We start from the raw sequence: 24,188 nt of genomic DNA, 5'->3' as shown, positions 1-24,188 counted from the left end.
CATGCTTTTCTTTCAATATAATAGCATACAGTTTTATTCCGGTTTATGACTGTATTGATTGGCTTAAATAGGACTTTAAAAACGTGTGATGAAATAATGATAATGTCTATTACAACCCATAAAGACCAGAATGAAATACATACATTTATCATTTATTTATGCTGAATTTAATTTAAAGTTAGTGTTGTCATTCAATAGTTATGCGTTCTGCATATTATCCTTACTGGGTTATACATGTGAGTCTCATAAGCTTCTTTTCGTATATTTCGACAATGCCATAAGTACATGTTCACTTGCACTCGTGTGTTTTCATTTATGAATGCAACTCTACCAGCGTATTGCCTGCGACTACGCTGTTAGCGGAACGATAGGTGCTGTGCAAGGTGACGTCGCCCCGTCGTTCTAGCCAATCACTGCCAAGTTGAGGCTGATATAGGGAAAGTTGGCGTTAAGGAAGAGACCGTCTTTTATTCTCATTGACATTTAAACTCTGTGGCAGACCCCAAACTGGACATTAAACTTCATCGTCATTTGTTCTAACGGCTTTGGGGTGGGAAAACTAGCAGTGGAATCCCCACAGCATCGGACACCGATTTCCAGGTAGGACTGAATTCTTCGTGAACCACAAATATTAAAGCTACATACTTTTGTTGTTCTCAGGATTTTCGCAAAGAGCAAGTGTTGACACAGTTAACTAGATGTTTATGCTATCTCTGTCTCGCTAGTGTGTTTATTTTTTCCACCTTAAACGTGTCTACGGCTTTATCCGGCTCTTGTCGTACTCGAGTTATGGGTCCTTAACTGCGATATAAAATTCAATTTATGCTAGACGTGTTGTAGCCTATAAAACTGCATGGTAAAAGTCAAAGTCTGAAACTCAAATGTAACAGCTGGAGCATTAAAACTGCCGGAGTGACAATGTAAACATGGTTCTGCATGGTCTTTCTCCAGATCTGAATTCCCGCCTTAGAATGAAAGTGTCGTGGTTTGCAGGTACTAAATATCTTGGCGTAGAGTTCAGAATGAAGTAACATGTAATTAATGATCTTTACCGGGGCAGAGCATTAGTGTCACGTTACAGAAATCTCTGTCACACCCTCTTTCTGACCAGATCGTTAGGTGTTAATGTATCTGGGGGGATATGGAGTTTTTCTGTAACAGGAGTAAAAATACTTAAGGTTTGACACGCCATTTCAAACAGCTGGTAAATCCATAGATTGTATCATGGCAGGCAAGAACTAGAACTGCCCGAATATTATTTTTTATTATAGGGTTTAGATGTCAAACGCTTTGACTAATGAGAACCATAAACACTAACAATTTAACATAATCACTTTAGTAAAACATCATCATCATCATCATCATCATCATCATCATCATCATCATCAACAACAACAACAACAACAACAACAACAACAACAACACAACAATAATAATAATAATAATAATAATAATAATAATATTTTATTACATTGATCTGAAATTAAACTAAAACTCTTCAAAAGTGTCTAAAGAAACAGTCTAAGCCTAAAAAAAGCAGAAATAAGAAACAACATCATTCCCACATTTAATAGCAGTTATCTGAACCTAAAAGCAGCCTTATTGAATAGGTAGCAACCAGCGAATAGTATACGCTATAATAAATCGCGCACCCTGCTTTGAGATCCACCTCCCTAATTAGAGATGTTTATTGGAGATTGTGTTTATCCAGCTGTCACGCGGGGGGAAAAGCGGTGACACGATTACCTCCGACTAGAAAGTCTTTTGCCAGGATATGCCTGCCATGAAATAGACCTGTAATATAATTTACCATGGTGGAGTTACGTGTCGATTTCGGGCAACGCGGTTTGACCTGACTTTGAATTTGAGCCTGTTTTATTTTCGATAATTGTTCGTTAATTTCGTCACATACTATGTAGTGTAAAAAGAAACAACAGCAAAAGGGGGAAAAAATCTTACATACATGTGTTTTTCAAATCAAACGTTTTACGGTTAGATTGTTTCAAACCCTGGGACTGAAGTTCACCGTCTTCTGTCAATCAAACACTTCTAAAACGTTTGGGGAGTGAACATGAGAGTGAATATACCGAACACGCAAAAACACATAAACGCGTAAAATAGTATTTAAACAGGATGAATAAAATATGAACATAGACTATGGAACACACGTCCCCAGACTTTTACTATATCATATAGTTAGTAGTTACATCCATTAACACACAAATGTCCACACACCGCATGCTCAGTTCAGAGGACTATATAATGCATCGTTGGTTTTTAATAATGATCAGCGAAAGATTCAAATATGACGACTAGAGACCGCTCCTTCAAAATATTTTCAAATGTAATAGTATAAGAAAAACAGAAACATTGAAAATGTACTGTAAATCGCTGTCAATATATTGTGTACCATTGCCTGTAATTTTACTAAGAACCCTGCGTGTTAGAGAGTTTAGTTGCAATATCAAATTTTAGAAATGTCAACAGTAGATGTGGACATCTGGAAAAAAGTCCTGGTGACATAAATATATCTTCAACCCTCCCCAGTGATGACACTTATACAATTTAAGATATTTAGAATTTTAATTGGTGGTCAAAGGGAGAACATAGTAAACAGATGCTGTTTGTATGCTACATATACCAGGTATGTACAAGGTGTACGTTATTGTTTATTGGATGCTGGAAGATGAAGCGTCATTATGCGTGACACACAATGGGCTATGACTTATCCCGACGCCAGAGGGTTACACTTCAGAAATTTTATACGAGACACAACTTTAAAGCATATTTTGAAATTTTAAAATATTATCGATATGAATACAAGAAAACCAAACGCACTCGCAGTCTTTAAAAGATCAAGTAGGCTATAATAGGCTATGCAATTCACCTGTATATGTGTGTCAATTTTACATACGTAAACAACACACGGCAGCGTTTTGTTCTTTTAAACGTCTCTTGATGTGGTTGTATATTTAGTTGGCATAACGTTCAAATGGGCCTTGGTTTATTTTAATAGGAACATTGTGTAGGAATATTGTAGCGATGATAAGGCGTAAATAACGTATTATCTTATTTTAAGAAGCCCCCACAACGCGTTTTACTGCAAAATAATATGTTCAAAAAATTCAGATTCAACACCAAGCTAACACAGGCCTAGGCCTTGTACTTAAGTATAGCTTTTTTACTTCATCGTTTCAGGATCTGCCTTAAACTACATAACCATTCTAAACCTCTTTCGTTAGTTAGCGTAACTTCAACTGGCATGTGATAATATAATGTGCAATATTGACAATGTACATTGCACTTAAAGGTCTCCTGTATTTCGTTACTTAATGTATAGTTACTATCACTGGGAAACACAAATGGTATACATAAAGTGCTTGCAAACACAAACTTAACATTTTGTATTAAGCAGACCAACATAAATTACAAACTACTCTTTATTTAGAAACTATTTTCAAATTGTATAACAACAAAAAACAGACTTTACTATAACTACACACAACTGAACACGAAAACGGGAGCAACGTATTAATTGCCAAAATAATCCGAACCGATAACCAATGAATCTATGGCCGTGCTAAAATGGCGCCTTGTGAACTTTCCAAACAGAAAAGTTTTAACAATACCCCTTTCGATTTCGAAACAGGTGCATACATCGTCCGTTTCTAGAGTTGTGGGCCTCGAAACGCGAGTGTCGGAAATAAACGTTCTTATAAATTATAAATTTAAACTGTATAAAATACCGACGTCTAGGGAAGACGAAAATAATTTTAGTCGCCCGATGACACCCCCTCCCCCATCTCCATCCAAGACTCACCAGCCCGCCCTACAATTAGAGAATTATTGAGATGATAAAGGTCTCTCTGGAGTCTCTCATTGGCTCCTGGGTCCCCCTTTCCCTCAAATCCTGATAAATCAATGGCAGCCAACGCACCCAGTCTCTTTTGTTGATGTTTTCTAATAGACCTTTCTCTCTCCAAGAATGACGTCAGCCGCTTTCACCACCATCTCCCTCCCCGTATGATTTTTGTTGTTTAAAAGTTTTTAGAGGGGGCACAAAGACCACTTTGCCCGAGGGAAAAATAGCGACAAGATTAGGATTTCTTTTTAAGGCCTGGCATTAGCTACAGCTAATCCTTATTGGGCTAATTGATAGTCTGTAACATCGCGATCGTAACCCGAAGAGCTGGCATAGGTTTGTTCCTCCAAAATGGACTGAAAAACATAGTTTTAAAAATAGTTTCTCATAAGTGTCTTCAATCAAGTTGATTTAAGAAATGGCTACGATGTCATTATTTGATCTACAGCTTGAATTAAACACATGAGACTTTTTCAACCTAAAGGAAACTCAAGAGTGTGGATTTACAGCTTTCCAAAGATCATCTATTTGAGCACACATCAAAACTACACGACAGATTCATGTGGGAACTCCTTCAATGAGGTGAAGAACAAGGAGTCGGGTTTGTACTTAAAATGCGTAAAATTTAATTTCTTCCTTAAATGCATTAGCCTCCATAAACTGTGGCAAAGTTTTAGCCTCAAGAAGTAAAAAAGTGACCACTAGTGTCCACCCACATCTTAAGTATGTATTTCCGTTTAAATATATCTTAGTATATTCGGACAAAAATATAATCTAAAATGTCATTGACGATAATATTGTCATTTGTTATTTGTTAGTTATGATTATGTGTATGAACCAACTTTTATTTATCAGCACTTGAAACATACTAAGAGGAGATGATTATGCTACATAAGACACTACATAAGAAAACGACATGTGACATATATACGTATAATATAACACATTCTGCACATATGGGTAAAAGCAAAAACTTTTTTTGCATTGCTCGTAACCGCTTAATATGTACAGTATACGTTGTTGCTTTCCCTTCTCTCTTGCTCTCTCTGTCTCTCTTTCTCTCTCTCTCTCTCTCTCTCACACACACACACACTTCAAGGCCTGTATGTTATGTACAACCTACACAAGCAGATTCTCACACAGGGCAATTGGACAACGCTGTTACCGCTGATTTAAGAACTAACTTCCATAAAGGAATTCTTGATTTCGAAAGGTTATAGCAGTAGTACTGCGATCCAACGTGCACAAAGCAAGATGAAAACTGAAATATCATGTGACAGCACCCCGATCCGATCTGTTTAGACGGCCAGCAGCGAGTTTCCATGAAAGTGACTGTACCAGCAGCCATACAAATAGCTAGGCTACAGAATCGTTTGCAAGAAAAGAAAAAAACTCGTTTATTTTGTTCACTTAAAAAGCCCGTTTTATCGTACAAAACTGAGTGCCAAAACGAATTATTAGCCATCAACATCGGGAGAAATGGCACACGCGAGATATAACAAAATATCAGAGCGAGTTATTTGAAAATATTTGACGAAGTGGCAGCTTCGCGGCAGGACTCAAAATGACAGTGCATGACGGTCCGGGCAGCTCATTATCCCGCTCCTATTCAGACAGCCTTTCACTCAGATGCAAACTCTTTGGCAGTGTCGTTTGTCTCCTCATTGTACTTTAGTTAGGAATGCAATGGTTGTCAGGACTCTTATTCACTTTCAAGATAGTTTATTGATGAGCTCTGACTTTTAGCACTTTTCTCATGTCTAAAGAAGTCAAGTGTATGCATCCACGGCTTCATTTTATGCTCTGCGCGTTCTGACACCCCCCCCCCCCTTTTTTTTTTTTTTGCTGTTGCTATACCCCCCGCAACCCGCAGCGATTCACATTCCCCGAGACCCGCTCTGTTCCATTGAAATAAATGATTGGAACACCCCGAGTCGAGACTGGTACTCTGAGTCTAACCTCAAATCAGGCACTCAGGGGTTGCTTTGGAGTGTACTGATGTGTGTTTTAATGGTCAGACATTCAACAAATGCGGACCTGGTGTGTGATCATGGACGCAAAATAATTTACTAACTTTCCGTGTTATTTTCTGGAAGCTACGGAAGTGGAGCTGCATCTTGGAAACACAATCAATTGAAATTAGTTGTGCTTAGTTTAAGCAGGCCATCGAGTGGTTTGTTGGGGCTCTGTTGTATACCGTGTGCCGTTCAGTGGAAACAGTGAGCTCACTATATTATCGGACACTGAAGGCAGTCAACAGAGACACGTGGAGAGCGGTTGTGATTGTTTTAGTAAGTACACTTACTAAACGCTGTTTACAGATGCACTTAACGTACAAAGTAAATATGTCTCTTTCTTTACGACGGCTTTCAATGCCTGCTCTGTTCTGTCCTCAAGTATACAGCTCACCAAGAGGTGAACACAAATCACTTTCACTTCAGAAGAAAACGTCTCAACAAATATGCATATAAATGGAAGTGTCGACAAAATGAATAACATTTACGTTAATTCGTCATTATTGATCATGGCTGCGCTTATGTAGAAAAGCACAATCTATAATTACACCCGAATTACACGTTCGTTCGTAGGTTCGTTAAACCTACTTTTATTATTTAAAAAGGAAACTGCATTCAATTTTTAGAACCGTTTAAAAAGCGCTAGAATTTAAACCGTAAACGTCGCTCACGTTTGCTGCTTGAAACTGATGTACAACTTGTGTTCGCCCTTTCTCCATGTGCAACTTCATCTTTAGCTGTAGAGCGTTTCTGTATTCCAACAACGGAGCCAATTGAGCCGGTGAGAACGGCCTAGCCGTCCAATAGGCAGCTTTGAGACAATCCAATTGCTTTGCATAAGGAAATATTTAGTGTGTGTGAGTGAGAAGTGCATTTGCATGTGTGGAGTGATTAGTGGGTTTGAAAAGAGAGCTCTGGCTCAGCCCTGTTTCCCGCTCTGGCAGCGGCGTAGGAGGAAGTGTTTTGCAGGAAGATGATGACAGAGGTCAGGTTTTCCTAATGGGCCAGTGTAGAACAGTGGAGGCGAGGCACAGACCAGGAACACATACATTAATACACTTGTACCATCACCAATCAGCATAGGTGTGCTCTCTTTCTCTCTCTCTCTCTCTCTCTCTCTCTCTCTCTCTCTCTCTCTCTCTCTCTCTCTCTCTCTCTCTCTCTCTCTCTCTCACTCACTCACCCACACACACGACCGCACATTTTCAGTCTCTTTGCAGTTGTGACATCCAACACTGTCAATCTCTGTCTTCTTCGCAGGGATTTCCATCTGTACTCAAGATCACTGGGAAACTATTCTTCAGCAAACTCTTCCAAGATATTCACCGGCATTCCTGTTCAATTTCTGTTACTCAGAAAATCATTGATAAGGGTTTTGACGGCGGGAGCAGGATGCCACAGAAAGGTGAGTGGGGGTATCTTCTTATCATATTATTTCTGTATTCCAGACAGTACGGGATGTGCGATTAAAATATGTTGATATCAATGCACACAAAAGTACAAACAGCTAAGTGTAAGTGAGAATATTGAAAGTATTGGAAAAATGTTCATAACGTACACAAAGAAGACTGTAAAGTAATGAGTAATACTTTGTAAATTACAGACGTACGTGTAACATATAAGTATATAGTTCGGCTCATACAGGAAATCATAAGGAATCGTGCCATCCCCATCGTTGACCAGAGTTTGTATACTCTCCAGCGAAGTGAACAATTTGAAGCACTGTTACGTTGGCTTCCTTGCTTATTTATATGCATCTGTTGCTGTAATTTGTTGGTGTCTGCGGATGATTTAATGCTTATTTATGACAGGAAAGAGTAAAAAGTCACATTAGGCCAAGATAGTGATCAGTACAAGGAATGGAAATGCAATGACCCGGTGAGGAGGGATGTCAGGTTGAATCATACAGGCAAACGACTCAGCCGAGCGCCTTCGCAATATCGCACCATGGTGAAAATGTTTCCCTTAATTTATGACCTTAAAAAATCAACTGCGTCAAATCGGGTATTTGGAGAAAACTGCTTGTTATAATTACTTGTGGCAACAATCAAAAAATTAAACACATTATATAATACTATATTTCTATATATATAAAATAATTAAAATTGTTAAAATTAAAAGTATATGCACAATGCGAGAACATTGTTTTTACAAGCTGCTATTAAAGATTAAACAACCTGCGTATTGAAATCTAAGATTTAAAGTTAAAAGTAGTTCAGCATATTCTGAGTTTTAACGCAGCCTCATACGTATAGGAATGAGTGAAGACATGTACTATTACACACATACATTTTGCTAATTCAATGTTATATATATATGTGTGTGTGTGTGTGTGTGTGTGTAGGCCTATGTAGAATTACAAAATTGAATTAGCAAAATTGAAATTTGAAAATTTGAAACTTAAGTAATGTGATTTAGCTAAACACAATAAATAGAAACGTTAATAAACTTAAATAAACGTAGTCTTTATTCAGACCCGGGTGTATTTCTGCTTGTGAAGCCTGAGAACACATGATATGCCGGCCTTTAATAAGCATGTTTAATTAAGGCGATTTTAGTTACGGATCAGCAGGGAGAAAAGAAATGTAGATTAGGCTCAACTGACCTCATCAACGACGGACAATCTTTTCAACTTTAAATAAATCATTAACCTAACCATGTACGGCAGCATCGTAGCCGGGTAAAACAGAGTGCAAATAATTCTATACAAACGCGAAGACGACCCAGGGAAGTGGAGGATTTATCATATTTCGGGTTACTTCCGGGTGGTGTTTGTTGCTGAGAAATTGCTTTTTCCAATTAATGACCACCTGCAAACTTTAATCATCATAGTGAAAAAGCAGGAACACTAAGAATGAACATGATTCCAATGCGAGAAACAAGGAGTTCAAAGCAGAAAACTGTTTTGTTTTGGATGGACATAGTAAACACAATGAGAAACACCGATATGTATAAGAACTGGAATTTATGGTTAAAAAAACTAAGCAGCGTTTACATTGGGCTGAATGGGCGCAGTAACTTTACAGGTTTCACTGTATACTGGGGGCCTAAATAAAATGTAGGCCTAGCTGCTCCTGTGTTCAATGCAGTTTGGGAATCATAAGAGCATGTACATTTCAAGACATTCCTCAAAAATAATTTGAAAGGGAAGTTCCAAAAACATTTCGAGGAGGCAATATCAAGGTATTTCTTTTACACGAGACACATGCGATTCGTCCACTATGTCCGTACGCCTATGTTTATTTGTAAATGCCGCTAGAATACACACACTGAAATGCTATTTTTTCTTAAAAGGAGAAAAATGAAGGCTAAGGCTATTTCTTCACTGGCCTCCCTTTTGCAAACCTATTGAATGGGTTCTTTTCTACGATTGTCTTTTTCCAATTGGGACCCTACTGAGCTGTTGTATCTTTTTACAACCCGTAACAACTCTCACCAGTCACACAGTTACCGCTCGATATTTATACCAATAAATTCCTTTTCAATCTCCCAAAACGAAGCAAACAAAAAGCGTAGGGAAACGGACACGGGGTGATAGCTGATACCAGTAAACAGGTGTGTGTGTGTGTGTGTGTGTGTGTGTGTGTGTGTGTTGGGGAAGGGAGGGGGTCCCCATAGCATTTGTATTCTACAGACTTGTTGGTACGTTTAGTTGAACGCTGTAATGCTAGTTAGGAAGCTTGAATTTTGCTCTCTGGATTTTGGTATAGAGGCAGAAAGGAAGCTATTGTTTAAATTCAGCAGGCTTTGTTGCAGTGTCTTCACCCCCTCCTGCTCTTTACTTTACAGAGCAGTGAGGCGAGGAAGACAGCGTGTGTCACTGTACACTTTCGACGAAAGGATCTAAAGAGGACGGAACTAGTAAATAAAATTTGATGAATTTGATGATAGAAATTCGATGTTTTTGACTCTGGTGAAAGAAGCAAAACTCGAAAATCCTTTTCAGCGGCCGTTGCATATCGGCAGGGCTGCAGTTACAATAACATGAAACGACCAGTGAAAGTTTCAGTTTACAGTCGCGGCCCAAGAACTAGACCGACGAGTAATGCCAATGGCCAAGATCGTCCTTAATGTGCGAGCTAGTGGCCACAACGAAAATATTCACAGTTACTCTTTCAAACAGGTTTACTTAAAAAGTCAAGTAAAAGATGTTTATTTTTAAATGTTAAAAAGGCTATGAAAAAGCATTCAAATAACTGCAATTGCTAACACATTTCTATCAGTTCTATCGCTGGTTTAGACGGTAGATCCTCATCCTCAACAAAAAGGTGTACTAATATACTGTTTTGCTTTGTCCTAGGAAGACATTAACTAGTGAGCGGCAGATGAGACTCTTTTAATTGTTTTAAGCGGACAGACAACTCTGTTTCCAGGCAAGTTTTCATATTGAAAAGAAAAAAAAAACAAGTTTTGCAAAGACACATGGTTCTAAATAACATGAATATGAATTTATACTCAGCATGGTTATTGCTGGACTTTGTGAGCAATACGTGCATAAAAGGTACAACTTGAGAAAATGTCTACTGTAAAATGTCAGTTCTGATCATTATTATTGTTTTTTTTTATGACTAATAGAATACTATAACCGAGCCACGTGGGAGTCTGGCGTAGCCTCCATGATGCAGAACAGTAAGTGATTTTTTTTCTGTAAAACGGTTCCTAATAACCACACATGAGAATATTTAGAGGCAGTGCATGGCGCATTAAAAGCCTTTAAGCAGGCTGAGTGGGTTTGCGACTCTGTCTGTATTGAGAGCTGAATTGCTGTCAAAGTGGGCCACACATACCTACATATTTAGACTGTGCTTGTTTAAGTCACAGTCAGTGTGGCTTTTCCTGTCATCATTCTTGCTAATGGTTTTGTGGGGCTATGTTTGTTTTAAATGTTCAGATAATCGGTAAAAGAATATGTCGATGTAATTCATACGATCGTTTATATATCGTGTGTGTGTGTGTTTGTGCGAGAGAGAGAGCGAGAGAGAGAGAGAGAGGGAGAGTTTCTGCTTGAGTTGATATGAAATAATTGCAGAACCGTCTGAATTAATATTAGGATTGCCTGCCAAGTCGCATGCTCGAGGAGGCAATGGACATTACATGGAACTGGGGGAATATAATGTTTTTTGTATGCTTCATTTTTCTGAGGGTGGAATAAATGCAGTTTGATAAAAATGCCAGACCTGTTTCATGGGCACGCTCGACCATATAAGTTTACATATATCTAGTTGAGGTATCAAGACAGATAATGCATTGCTTCAGAATTAAGCAATAGGAAATTATTAAGAATTAAGAATTAATTAAGAATTAATTAATAAATTAAGAAACTGCAAACTTGCAAGTGATTGTTTCGTATTGAACTTTACATTATAATTATCTGAATCAGTGATAATGATATCTCGCTGTTGGCAGCATAACAAAAGTTAAACATATTTTCTTTCTTACTGCTGGCCAAAAGGTGTATAACATCTGTAACGAAGGTGTGTGAAATGATTTACTCTGATTATCTTCACCTCGATAATACTCTGTGTTTCATATTGTTTTACTCTGAAAATACATTATCCTGACCATGTAAAATTAAGTCAGTTTATATACGAAATCACAGAAAAGATGACACTCGTAGTCTGTGCGTGAAAGTCTCTTTATACCAAAAAAAAAAAAAAAAAAATCCAAAAAACGCATGAATTTAGGTTATCCAAAGTAGGACATGTTTTTCAGATAATTGAGTCTTCACAAGAACTCCAACATATCATTTTCATATACTACATCCGATATATGTAGGGATATTGAATATATTACTGTTGCAATATTACATACTGGACAGACATGTGTTATATCCTGTCATGATAAACTCCGCTTTTAACTTGCAGTACATTTGCTTGTTTGCTTGTTTTCAGTGGGATTGTGAAATCCTGTTTGTTAAGAGAATAATCAATATGGTGTAATATCCTTGCTCCTGATTTGTCTGCGATTGGTGTTAATGGGATGGGACAGTGTTATGGTGTGCGATCTCTAGTGCGAATTATTGATAAGATAACATTCATGTGAAGCCTTTAGTTTGTTTAAAGGTTGCGGCTGGATCTCCACGCTCTGTGTTAATAACTCCTCGGTGTCAATGGTGCAGAGCAGCCAAATTGACACCATATGTTTTCTTATTGGTTGACAGGTAATAGAATACAAGGCGCATAATCATTGCCATCGGGCGACATCTACGCCGTTCTCTGTGGGGAATTGTATAATGATTAAGACTTAACCTTTCGAGTAAAAGCTTGATTTAACATTCTTATGAGACTATTTAATCGATCAACTGGATTTATCGGAGCAATGTGAGATAGATGGGTCAATGTACATAAAGCTTCAGCGCAGTTTTTCAGAGCGGCGAACAATTTGAGACACACGAGAATTTTAATTTCTCATAACCCTCAATTTAGAAAAGGGAAAGTGGTGATGGATATTCCATTTTATTTTGGAGAGATCATTGGACATAGCGTAACATGTGTGGGGCTATGTAAATTAGCCTTTTAGTTGCCGTATTTCAAACTCTGTGGATACTCCGGTTATTTGTCAAATGATATGTGTGCTACTTAATATGAAGAATCTAATTCCAGATTTTTTGATAGATATTTACTGCATAATACAATGAGTGATAGTCTACTGAATATAAGCAAGGCGGGTGTAAATAATGGCTATGTAGGTTTGTTGCTTAATACTAGCAAGAAAAAAGCGGAACGTCACTTTCAATATATTGAAGATGAAGCGCGCCCCTATTGTGCTCGCGCGCAGCCCTTGGCTACCTTAAAATGAAGCTTCCCTTGAAGGGTAACTGAGTAGAGTCCAATTTAGCCTGAGTGATATCCAAATGCAGACAGAAAGGGTCGTTTTATCATGCTACTATTTGTCGTGACGATGCGATTTTCAAAAGCAGAGCAGTGTCATAAAGTGACATGCCTGCCACAAGTGCTCCAACTGATCTTTTCAATTAGCCTTCCATGCATGATCCAGGGCGACTTCCGCCTATTTCCAGAAATTAAGCTCAAACTTGACGTGCAGCTAGCTTTATTTTAAAGACAAATGTCAGACAGGCTCATCATATTTCCCCCTCTTCTATATTTGGAGCTTATTTATTGCTAAGGAGCTTGTGCTCTTGGAGTCAATTTAACGGGAGGCTTCAGAGGGAAGGGAACGGAGAACTAGTGCAAAGCGACTCCAGGGGAGGATTCTTTCCGATTGGACTTCAGGTTTGCTGCCGCGCTGTATTATTATTGGGCTTTCTGTTAATATGTTTGCCTTACATCATTTTGGTGTTTTAAACATCGTAGGGCCGCTGTGGTCTGCCTAATTTAAGTGAGTTTATGTCTGTAAGTATATTGAAATGCACCAATGCGGTACAGCATAATAACATATAAATGATGCAACTGATGTTCCATTTTATCCTAGTAAAGCTTAGCGCGGATGCCGAACGTCTTTCCTTAGAATGCGCTAATCTTGGCTTGACGGGACCGAGATGTTCAGGTCCAGATGATTTTGGGCTGCTTAAGCTAAATCGATGTTCTGTACGCGTAAATTAAGACAGTCGATCGTATTAGATGATAATGACCGTGTCCCGTGAGCACAATTGAGGTACAGCTGCAAGTGTATTACTGTTGATCAATAATAATAATAATTACATGCTTATTATAAAGTGAATAAGTATTTATCATTGTTTTATTTTCATGTTAAATGTTCAAAAGTTTCTTTATTACTTCGTACCTTTCAAGGGCGCAAATTCAGCACTGAACAGTTATACCTGGGAGATGTAATTGCCAGTTAAATTGTTTTTATGTAAGTTTTGTTTGGCTATGCATGAAATAAACAGTACCCTTCCTATCTCTGTCCAGGTCACAGTGGTGTCAATCAGCTTGGCGGAGTTTTTGTCAACGGTAGACCACTGCCGGACTCAACTAGACAGAAAATAGTTGAGCTTGCTCACAGCGGCGCGCGTCCGTGCGACATCTCCAGGATTCTGCAGGTGATGAGACTACGTGTCTGTTATGGCTGGAACAATAAAATACCAACCTTAAGTTGGCGAACGCGCAAATGCGTGTTGAGAACAAAAACAAAATAGATTCAAAATAAGACGCTTAACACTGGATAATTCAGATACTATTTCCTGTTTGTTTTTTATTGCCGCTTTATCTTTCGGTTGTCAAATTCATGTATGATCTCTACAAACATTAATAGATTATTTTCATCAGCACATTTAGTGCCAATTCAATTTGTCCCTTTAAACGGCAAAGTCGTCTTAAAGGATGAAATTATATAAACGAATTCCTGGAGATAGATTGTTATGACATGATTTAAATGTAATGGCATTACCCCCACTTTATAGTTTTTCTGATTCGATTTCCTAAGACCTCTTATGAACTAATACATGCATTTTAGTAAGTGCATAAGTTCTCGTACCATTTAAGGTATATATTTTTTGTGTTATAGACCCATGCTGATGCAAAAGTCCAAGTGCTGGACAATGAAAACGTAAGCTTATCATTGTTTGAAGCATACTTACATATATGATATTAGTCTTAAATAATGTATGTGATTTGTGTCAATTGTTTTCTATTCAGGTATCAAATGGGTGCGTGAGTAAGATCCTTGGAAGGTACTATGAAACAGGTTCGATCAGACCCAGGGCGATCGGGGGAAGCAAACCACGAGTAGCGACTCCCGAAGTGGTCAGCAAAATTGCGCAATACAAGAGAGAGTGCCCTTCAATCTTCGCCTGGGAAATCCGAGACAGACTGCTATCAGAGGGGGTCTGCACCAACGACAACATACCTAGTGTAAGTTTTCTGTGTGTAAGTTATTCAGATATTTGGTTTTACTTTTTAATTTTACATGACATTTTCTGGCTGAAGGAATGATCGCCGCGTTGTAATTGTAACACTAAATTGATAAAAACATTTGCTTAATGTTTATTGACTACTGTTTTAACAAGGATTTCTAGGTTCTCAGTTTTACTACCTGTTCAGTTGCTACAGTCTGTTGTATATTAGCGCAAGAGTCTGTCACGCCCTTGTATCCATGTTAAGCATCGCAAGAGACCACTTGCGTGCCAGTGCGCAATCACAACATGGAGAGTGCCTTTTGATTAATGGGGAACATTGGTTTCGTCTTTCAGGTGTCATCGATAAACAGAGTCCTTCGCAACCTGGCTAGCGAGAAACAACAGATGGGTGCAGATGGCATGTATGACAAGTTAAGAATGCTGAACGGTCAAACGGGGACATGGGGGACCCGGCCAGGCTGGTACCCCGGAACTTCGGTGCCAGGGCAACCAAACCAGGGTAAGACCGATTCTAAATATATAATTAAAATTACCTGTAGGAAGAACGAAACAACAAAAAACTAGTCGCCCACCAGCAAACCAAGAAGAGAATACAAATAAAAAATCAGACAATGGCTGTTATTATTATTTTTTGCTAATAATAGTGGTAGTAGTACTCTGGCTGTTTTAGTGACTCATTAGCGTTGTTATAATCACTTTATTAGGATTATGAACAAGATATATGATGATATGTGAAATATGACGATATGACAACGTTATTAGTCCTATTATTACTATTATTATTATGGTCGCAGTCGCTGTTGTTAATACCACAACTACTACTAATAGCAATATAAAATAGTGTTTATTTATAAAAATAACTAAAGCAGAATTTTCAAACGGTATATTGCTTAAATGCACTAAGTTGTATATTGGACGACTGCATATAAGTGCATATGAATATGAAGTGTTTATTGTTTCTCTACTTACGTAGTTATTGTTGACCAATTGCACGCTTTGATATTCCTGAAAGCATTACCAAATAATTCCACAGACGAATACTATCCAGAGCATATTTATTTGGGGTTAATCTACGCCGTGCTTTAGTCAACATCATTACGTCTTCCGTGTGGGTAAAGACTGTGCGTGACTGAGAATTGTCTTCTCGGTGAAGGTGTCAGTCCAACTATTTGCGGTTTGCCCCTCCCCCTACTCCCGACCCTGGAAGAAACAAATCAGAAACAGTGTGCGGGATATCTGTACAAAGGATGTTTCTGTCACACGCAAGAATTTGTTATGGGAACAATTCTGTCGCTATGTAATTGCTCATTAGAGAACGTTTTGTTTCTCATTAAGGCGACATGAATAAACGCCTAGTTGGAGGAGACAGCTGTAGAAATGTTCCACCAGAGACCCCTGGACACGATATGGCAGCGCTTGCCAATTAGACATGTCAGTTTTCAGGGAACTAAACAATATACGATGGGAATAATACAGATAAAGAGAGATGTTTTTGCTTTCTGCATAATATCGGGCTGTTAACTACCGGACCAGTTTCTTATAACTCACCAGTTCAACTTACTCTGTGTCTGTTAGCTAGAGTTTCTACAATGCAGTTTTCATTCCTGAACACAGATGCGCGTTTGCTCTGAAAACTAACCAAAAGGACCCCGACACGTGAACTTTGCCATAGGAGGTGGTTTAAAATTTTTTAAAACATCTCATTCTTCGCCGACTTTTTTTTTATAGCACCTGACAAATAAACATCGTTATGTAACGAGAACTGAGATATAAGGTTGCGTAGTCCTACTTTAAATTTGCCCACGAACGTCTTGTCGCTAAATATTTACAATAACCCCTCACGCTAATTCACTGTAAACATGGATGGGTTCCTGTTAAGGAATAAAATAAACCTCTCAGCCCCTGCTTTTGCGCTCCGTGGCTGAGTAAAACGGTGTTCTATTTTCCTCGTGAGGTTGCTGACTGAAGTAATAACGTTAACTTGAGTAACGACCGATCTATAAATGTATTCTTAATGGAAATCAATAATAACTCAATAAAACAATCAACACATGTTGTTATTATTAGTATTATTATTGTTATTTTTATTATTTTTATACAGGATTAGTAAACTAATAAAAAATTACTTATAGAGTGATGATCTACATGATCTACGTTGTCATAGATGCGCATTTTTACCGTGAGCTTTATATTGAAGAGCAAGTCATTTGACAGATGCAAGACTTTCATGGCTTTAACGAACGTGCACTGGTACTCCATGCATAGGCCTATTTATTCAAGGGGACCTGGTGATCTTCTAAATATTTTCTTAACATCATGAAAACAATCTGTTTTTCATCTTTCTTTTAAAAATATTAGCCGAAATAAAATTGACACGGTGGTGTGTATTGTTATCCTACTAATATACTTCGTTTCTTTCTCATGAATCACGTTTTTTAAGAATCTTTAATCTTTTAGGAATGGTTTAAGAATCTATTACTTAAAAAGCATCATGCGGGGTTAGGTCTCAGAGGGGAACAAATATGTTTGCAATCTGATAAACGGCACGGAACTGTGAATAAAATAATGAAAACATCGAGAGTGACAGGACGCGGAATGAGAACCATTTCACGAGGAGATTAAAAACTATAACAATTTCGTGCTTTTAGGGAGCAGTACAACTGTTTTTTTCGCTTTTTGAGGCTTTTCCGCCTAGTTGACTGAGATACTGTGATACTAAGGACTTATTCTTATTTCGCATGGGTTTTTTTCCTCAACAAAACTCTTGTGTCCAGCGTCAGCTAGTCTGGCTGTGGTATAATGGAACACTCATTCACTCTGTTTTACGGATTAAACCAATCCCTTAATTGCCTGTCTGTCCTGTTATTTCTGCGGGTTATATTAATGCCTAAAACTTAAAATCTCTATAGTTAATATAGCATAATATGACTGTATGAGTTATTGGACAGAGAAATGTGCTTTGATTCACACTAAAACGTGGTCGGAAAAACCTTGAGAATGGCTTTTCTCATTGTACACAAAAGGGACTACTTTTATAGCCGTGTAAATATGTCATATCATCACAGATGGCTGAAGCAGTGTCTTTTGAATCAGCAGACCATCGTGAAAATGTGCACCCATTACAGGGTAAATAAAAAATATTTCTGTTGAGAAAGTGGTTCTGGTGGGTTTGATAACCCAGGAAGTATTCTGCCTTTAAACTCAGCTCTGAAACAAGTAATTCATAGAAAGACACCCACTAAAAGCGCTTGAAATTATGTCAACTATTTCTCCCCCAATAATGACAATTAAGTTGAATTTCGTTTAGTTTTTTGCAAGCTGGCGGAGTATAAACATCCAACAAAGCAACAGGTCGAAACTCACAAACGAACAATTATTAAGCGTCTTTACTAAGCAAGCAAGGAATGAGTACAGGGTTGCCCTATTCACGATGCTCACAGAGTTTCTCACTGATTGCCTATAGAGGGTATAAATCCTAACTGGCGTTGAACGGGCAAACCCAGTGGACAGTGATTAATGATAGTAGTGCATAGAGGTTAACATACTGCACTGAAAAGTCTGTTGACTGGGATCCTCGTGGCACAATGCGGAGCACTACAGGCCTCGAGAGAATCCTTTTGTTGGTTTCTTCAATTGTGTTTTCAAAATTCTGCCCACGAAAATTTGCCAACCCTCCCAGCCCCAAGAGTTTAATAGTTTCCCTTACTCCACCCGCATTGTGTTATTGTGAAAAGCTGCTCCCTCTATTCAAGTGTTGGTGGTCACCTCAATAGGTCTACTAACGCCCATATGGTGACTATACCATTGACGAGTCGCACAGTTTAAAAGGAGGAGAGACTTTAGATTTTAAAACATTTCAGAGGACCTGAAAGGGTTTTTTTTAAACCACAATTGCCACATTTCTCTTAACCCCTTTGGCAATGTGGTCATTGTTTAGTTGTAATAAAAGATCCGCCTAGAGCCAGAAAAGTATCACAATATTCCTCACAATATTTCACAACCTGGAACATGTGCTATTGAAAATGCTGTAAACACTATAGTCCCAGTGGTAACCACAACGATGATCTTTTCTGAATAATAAGCTGTACCAGTTCTACCATCAATAAACAAACGTGAAAAACCCATCTACTTTTAACTATCTTTATCACGCTTCTGATAAAGCCCAACATTAAAAGAAACGCTTTTGCAGACAACCATAAACACATGGCCTCTTTATTGAGTGGACCGATCTTATAGAATACAACGTAAAGTGTATGTTGTGTCTCTTTTCGTTTTGTAACTGACTCAAAACGCTCGAGTTAGCTCGGTAATCAAATTTCAACCATGGACTTGTTTCCAAAGTCCCTTTTGGACGTGTTTTCACCTTAGATATTCGCATCATTATAAAAGGACTTCGAAATGCACATCTAACAACAACCATTTAATTAAAAACGAAGAAATGCAAAAATTCTCAGCAAGCGAATACAACAGTCGCGGAGTGATGGGATCCTTAGACGTTTTCTACTCACATCCTACCCGATTATGCGAGCCACTACATTGGCGTAGCTAACTAATTAGGCTATAAAATTCACCAGTAAATGCGATTTCACAACCAGCGGTAGATACCAAAAAGCCATTGGGATTTGTATTAATGCAACCCCCTATTTTACAGATGCTTGTCAGCAGCAGGATGGAGGTGAAAACACAAATTCAATCAGCTCTAACGGAGAAGATTCGGATGAGACCCAAATGAGGCTTCAGCTGAAGAGGAAATTGCAAAGAAATCGCACGTCGTTTACCCAAGAGCAAATAGAAGCGTTAGAAAAGGGTAGGTGACAAGCTACGCGTTATTTATTTTTCCTTCTGGCCAACCTAATTCATCTTTTCATAGATCAATGCACAGGTATGCATCCCCTCAAATACATAACGTCAGATTCACACGCACATTTAATGATTATTCTGTTTGGATCATTTTAACATTTGGGTCATTTAAACAGTAAAACCCCAGTGGATGCGACTAAAACGCTTCGTGGATATGTTTTTTTATATATATTTTATTTTTCAGAGTTTGAAAGAACGCATTATCCAGATGTTTTCGCAAGGGAAAGGCTCGCGGCCAAAATCGACCTTCCTGAAGCCAGAATACAGGTGAGCGAACGCATTTGTTAATGAGTCAGAGAAATGCATGGACAATTATAGCAATGGTAATATTAGTTTACAACTTTGTGTCATCATAATCTAGCAAGTAGGCCTACTTTGCAATGTCAAACATTCATGCGTTTGCAGGTGTGGTTTTCTAACAGAAGAGCAAAGTGGAGGAGAGAGGAAAAACTCAGAAATCAGCGAAGACAAGCGAGCAATTCATCAAGTCACATTCCCATTAGCAGTAGCTTCAGTACGAGCGTCTACCAGCCAATCCCGCAGCCCACAACGCCTGGTAAGAGCGCCACGCTCCTCATGCACAAAACTCGGCATTCACTGAGACAAATTACAGTACATTATTGGAAATGACAACAAAACATTTGGTCGTTAGATGTCCCTGGAATCGACTTACAGGAGGTACAAGCTGGAGATGTTATGTGGGGTGATGGGGGAAGTTGGGCATAAAGTGCAAGGGTAACTGAAGGAAAATGTCAGTGTATGGTTATTCATCAGAAATGTCCTGATCAGTTTCTGATAACCTCTCCTTCTCACTACAAGTGTCCTTCACGTCAGGAGCAATGCTGGGAAGGTCAGACACAGCTCTCACGAACACATACAGTGCTCTGCCACCCATGCCAAGCTTCACCATGGCCAACAACCTGCCTATGCAAGTAAGCCAAATGTGTCAGAAAATAACCTAAAAAGGAAATGTACCTCCACAGTTTTTAACCTTGTTTTATGTAATTTTGTTGCAATAACTGTATTATGCATAGTACAAGATGCAAAATATACATCAAAATACTTGTATAAGATATCTCATGATAAATCATGTATCTATCATCACCAAGCCTATTAATGCTTAATTCTAAAAATTCTTTATATGCAATATTCATCTTAAAACTGTAAAAATGGCTGTGGCTTACAATTAGTGCTCTTTATTGCTTTTCAGTGCTGCATGCCTCAGTGTAACACCCATAGATTGGCTTTAGAGATTGGAAGGCTATATATATATATATATATCTATTCTCTTTTTGTAGCCCCCAGTACCCAGCCAGACATCCTCTTATTCCTGCATGCTGCCCACCAGTCCTTCAGTGAATGGACGGAGCTATGAAACATACACACCCCCTCATATGCAGGCACATATGAACAGCCAATCAATGGCCACTTCTGGTACAACTTCAACAGGTATGTAGAAAATTCTTTTTTATTTGCTTGATGATTTTAATAAAATAAAACCAGATAATGCATCTCTTGTCAACTACACCAAAAGTCCAGTTTGCAAATGTTTAGCCTCTTTTCTTCTGTAAATCTTTCCTCAAAATATGGTGTGGTCAAATAAAGTTATGTTCAGTGTCAGATTTGACACATTTTAAAAAGGTGTTTTTTGTAATACATATTACTATGTTCTTTTTTGATAAACCACATAGCATTCTGACTGATTCCTTATTTGCTGCATGTATTCTTCAGGTCTCATCTCCCCTGGAGTATCTGTCCCAGTCCAAGTTCCTGGCAGTGAACCTGACATGTCCCAATACTGGCCAAGACTGCAGTAAAGAGAAGAACTATTTCACCTTTTGACTTTCCACTGAAAGTTGTCTGTCCAGCAGTATTTTATTAAAAAGACAGAAGACTGACTCTGAAAGAGACATTTTTGTACTGGAATTGTGCCCGTGCTATAATTTTTGGGACACGAAAACTTGAAGAAAAAAGGAAAAAAGAGAAAGGACTTCTGTAAAGTGCCCGGTGTTATATCCTAAATGGAACAAAACTATCTTTGTTTTCGGTTGCGGACATGTTATTTTTTGTGTTTTTGTATATGAAAATTTGTATGTTATGACAAACTCAAGAACAACCATGGATGGACTATCAGACTGACTTGGTCTTGCATCCACAAAAAAGGACAACTCGCAGGCAAGATGTTCTGCAACAAGTAGTTTTTAATCAACTTATATCAAGTACTTCACTGTCCTTTGTACAGATTGTGGACTCTGACGCAGCAAGCTCGTAGCATTCCAATGCAGAGCTGGAAGAAAAGACACTATCTGTGTGTAAGCCCCTTTACCTGCTTTTTTCAAAGTTTGTTGACAAACAATGTGTATGTGGGAGCAGTATACTGAACAGAAAGTGAAAAAAAATGGGTAGCTAAATGGTAGATTGTGTCTTCAATATAATTCAATTTGTTTATGTCTATAAGTATTTGTCTTCCCTAGAAATCTCCCAGGACAATTTCTATAATAAAGTTAATTTCATTTATATTTCCCAGAATATGCTATAGATGTTTCATACACATTTCCACGCATCATAACTACGTTTCTTTAGGTCAGGTAAAACTTACTTGTTCTTAGGTATAGTTGTACTATAGTGTTTTACATTCAAATAATTTTTTTGTGCAAGTAGAGATATGTCATTCCTATAATTAATTAAAAAATGCTTGTCAGAGTTTTAAACATAAGTGTTTGGAAGGTGTATACAACATATCAGATTGCCATTGTTGATTGTAAAAACAGACCAAAGCCTTTGTATTTCATTTATTACACAACTTTATTTTCATTATTAGTCTTGTTTTGCTAATTTTGTAAACATTTTCAGTTCTTTTACATTGGCTTCAAGTATGTTTAACTGCAGGCTAAATGAGCAATTGTTTATTTATGAGTGACATACATTTCTAGCATGGACTGCCCATGCTGTGAATTATATTATGGTGTGTAGTTACACCATGTCATGCAAAAGGGGTTCTGCGTCAGTGCATTGTGTTGAAGATGAAAAGTCTATACTACTGTCTTTTAAATATTTCAATTTAATTTTATTTAAAATGGAGCTTTCTAAATGTATTTTGTGAAAATTATAAAAATCATTTTGTACAGTAAGCTAGTGTCTCAGTGAGCAGTTCATCCCTCTAATATGGTTTCCAAACACCTTGCCCTCTCTTGCTGGTTGACCAAGTGCTGGGTCCTTTCAAATGTTGATATAACTATATGTGTTGTGAATGTGTAGCTGTTGACACATCAGTGATCATAAAATACATAAAAACTATACACTGACTAGGCAAAAGATATGTCATGAGAATTCTCACTTTCTATCCAGAGGCAAGCACACGGCCTCATAAATGCAACAGACTGCTTAAAGTACACACAGACCCTCAGTCTGATGGCTCAAAAAGGTAGGTAGGCTGTAAATAATAATCTAGTCTGCATCCAAAGTGACTTAAAAGGAGTTATTGTATAGCAAGATGAGTTATTTTGCTTCACTTGCCTGCCCAGCAGGGAGCAGAGGAGAAGGAGAGGTCCTACTGAGAGTTGGGTCAGGTATCGCTGTGTGCTATTCTGTTGTGTCACTCCTGCTCCCTATCTCACACAGATCCTTCATTGGAAATAAGAAGGGACAATTCAAGACTATTCAAGTCAGTACTGTCTTGAGTTAAAACCACAATTAGAAAATTGTATATTTCAAATTAAAGGATGCAGTTATGAAGCGTTCTAAGCACTGTCTGAGAAATTCCCTTCAGTGTCTGCAGTGAATATTTTTCTTATCTTGAAACTCATGCCATACATACACCATATTGGATATATTCATATTGTGGCTTCCTCTATCATCATTTACAAACAGAGGAAGAAATGCTGGAGAAATATTAAGATGGACATACACTATGTGCTTCTGACATTCTCCCTTGTCATTGCTGAAAGCAAAACAATAGGCTAATGAAAATTTGTATAAAACTGCCTATAGCTTTGAGCATATTAACAATTTATTTGCAATGAAAAGCTATTGCTATTATTTAAGTCAAATTCATGTTCATACAGTACATTATAATACAGACTATATAAAACAATTCCTAACATACTATTATATACATGTCAAAGGGGTACATATAAAATTGTAAATATGTATTTTTTTGGAAGACAAAATTACAAAGCAAAAAACACAAAGGATTATGTTCAATTAATATGCAGCACATCTATACTGTGTAACTGTTGGTTGTTTTCAATCAGCAATTGTATCCACGGTAATCTACAATTAAAATAATGATTTTTGGTGTAAGTAGGCAACTATTAATATAAAAAACGTCTGACACTGTTTACTATCTATTCAGATGTAACAACTATTGAACATCGATTAAAAGGATATTATGTTCCACAATATCATGCCACATAAACAAATGGAAAATGCACACATTTTCTGGGGTCCTGGCTATAGTGATAGCACTTCACTCATTGCACTGGCATCTCTGTTATACTGAGCTACAGATTAAAATGAAGTGATGTAAAAGATAATTGTGGAAACTCAGCTGAGGAGCCTGGTTTGGTTACATTTAAGGAGGGATGCACTCCAGATCATTCAGTATAGTGTGAGAGCCAAATTGCCAAAACCC

The 24,188-nt window shown here is 37.9% G+C and overlaps 1 protein-coding gene across 6 annotated transcripts; it reads left to right on the top strand.

The window, feature by feature from the left end:
- The first annotated feature begins 443 nt into the window (after window positions 1-443).
- Window positions 444-22,111, top strand: LOC118787755 (paired box protein Pax-6-like). Of its 6 annotated transcripts, none has more exons than XM_036543403.1 (13): window positions 444-600; window positions 7,138-7,282; window positions 10,453-10,506; window positions 13,749-13,879; window positions 14,344-14,385; window positions 14,475-14,690; window positions 15,029-15,194; window positions 19,347-19,502; window positions 19,740-19,822; window positions 19,961-20,111; window positions 20,375-20,487; window positions 20,854-21,004; window positions 21,287-22,111. In XM_036543403.1, exons 2-13 carry the CDS (start codon window positions 7,270-7,272, stop codon window positions 21,370-21,372), a joined length of 1,362 nt encoding a protein of 453 aa, XP_036399296.1. In that variant the 5' UTR covers window positions 444-600; window positions 7,138-7,269; the 3' UTR covers window positions 21,373-22,111. The 6 variants fall into 6 exon arrangements, with proteins under 6 accessions (XP_036399296.1, XP_036399300.1, XP_036399298.1 ...); XM_036543405.1 differs by lacking the exon at window positions 444-600 and adding an exon at window positions 4,412-4,463; XM_036543406.1 differs by lacking the exon at window positions 444-600 and adding an exon at window positions 4,428-4,444.
- The last annotated feature ends 2,077 nt before the right edge of the window (window positions 22,112-24,188 follow it).

The sequence above is a fragment of the Megalops cyprinoides genome, chromosome 13, assembly GCF_013368585.1.
Source record: "Megalops cyprinoides isolate fMegCyp1 chromosome 13, fMegCyp1.pri, whole genome shotgun sequence".
Lineage (NCBI taxonomy): Eukaryota > Metazoa > Chordata > Actinopteri > Elopiformes > Megalopidae > Megalops > Megalops cyprinoides.
This window is presented reverse-complemented; position numbering and strand designations above follow the sequence as displayed.

Excerpts from the sequence above, each read along its gene's own strand:
- LOC118787755 (XM_036543403.1), top strand. Across the intron at positions 20,112-20,374 it reads CCCGCAGCCCACAACGCCTG|TGTCCTTCACGTCAGGAGCA; the intron begins GTAAGAGCGCCA and ends TCTCACTACAAG. Across the intron at positions 21,005-21,286 it reads TTCTGGTACAACTTCAACAG|GTCTCATCTCCCCTGGAGTA; the intron begins GTATGTAGAAAA and ends TGTATTCTTCAG.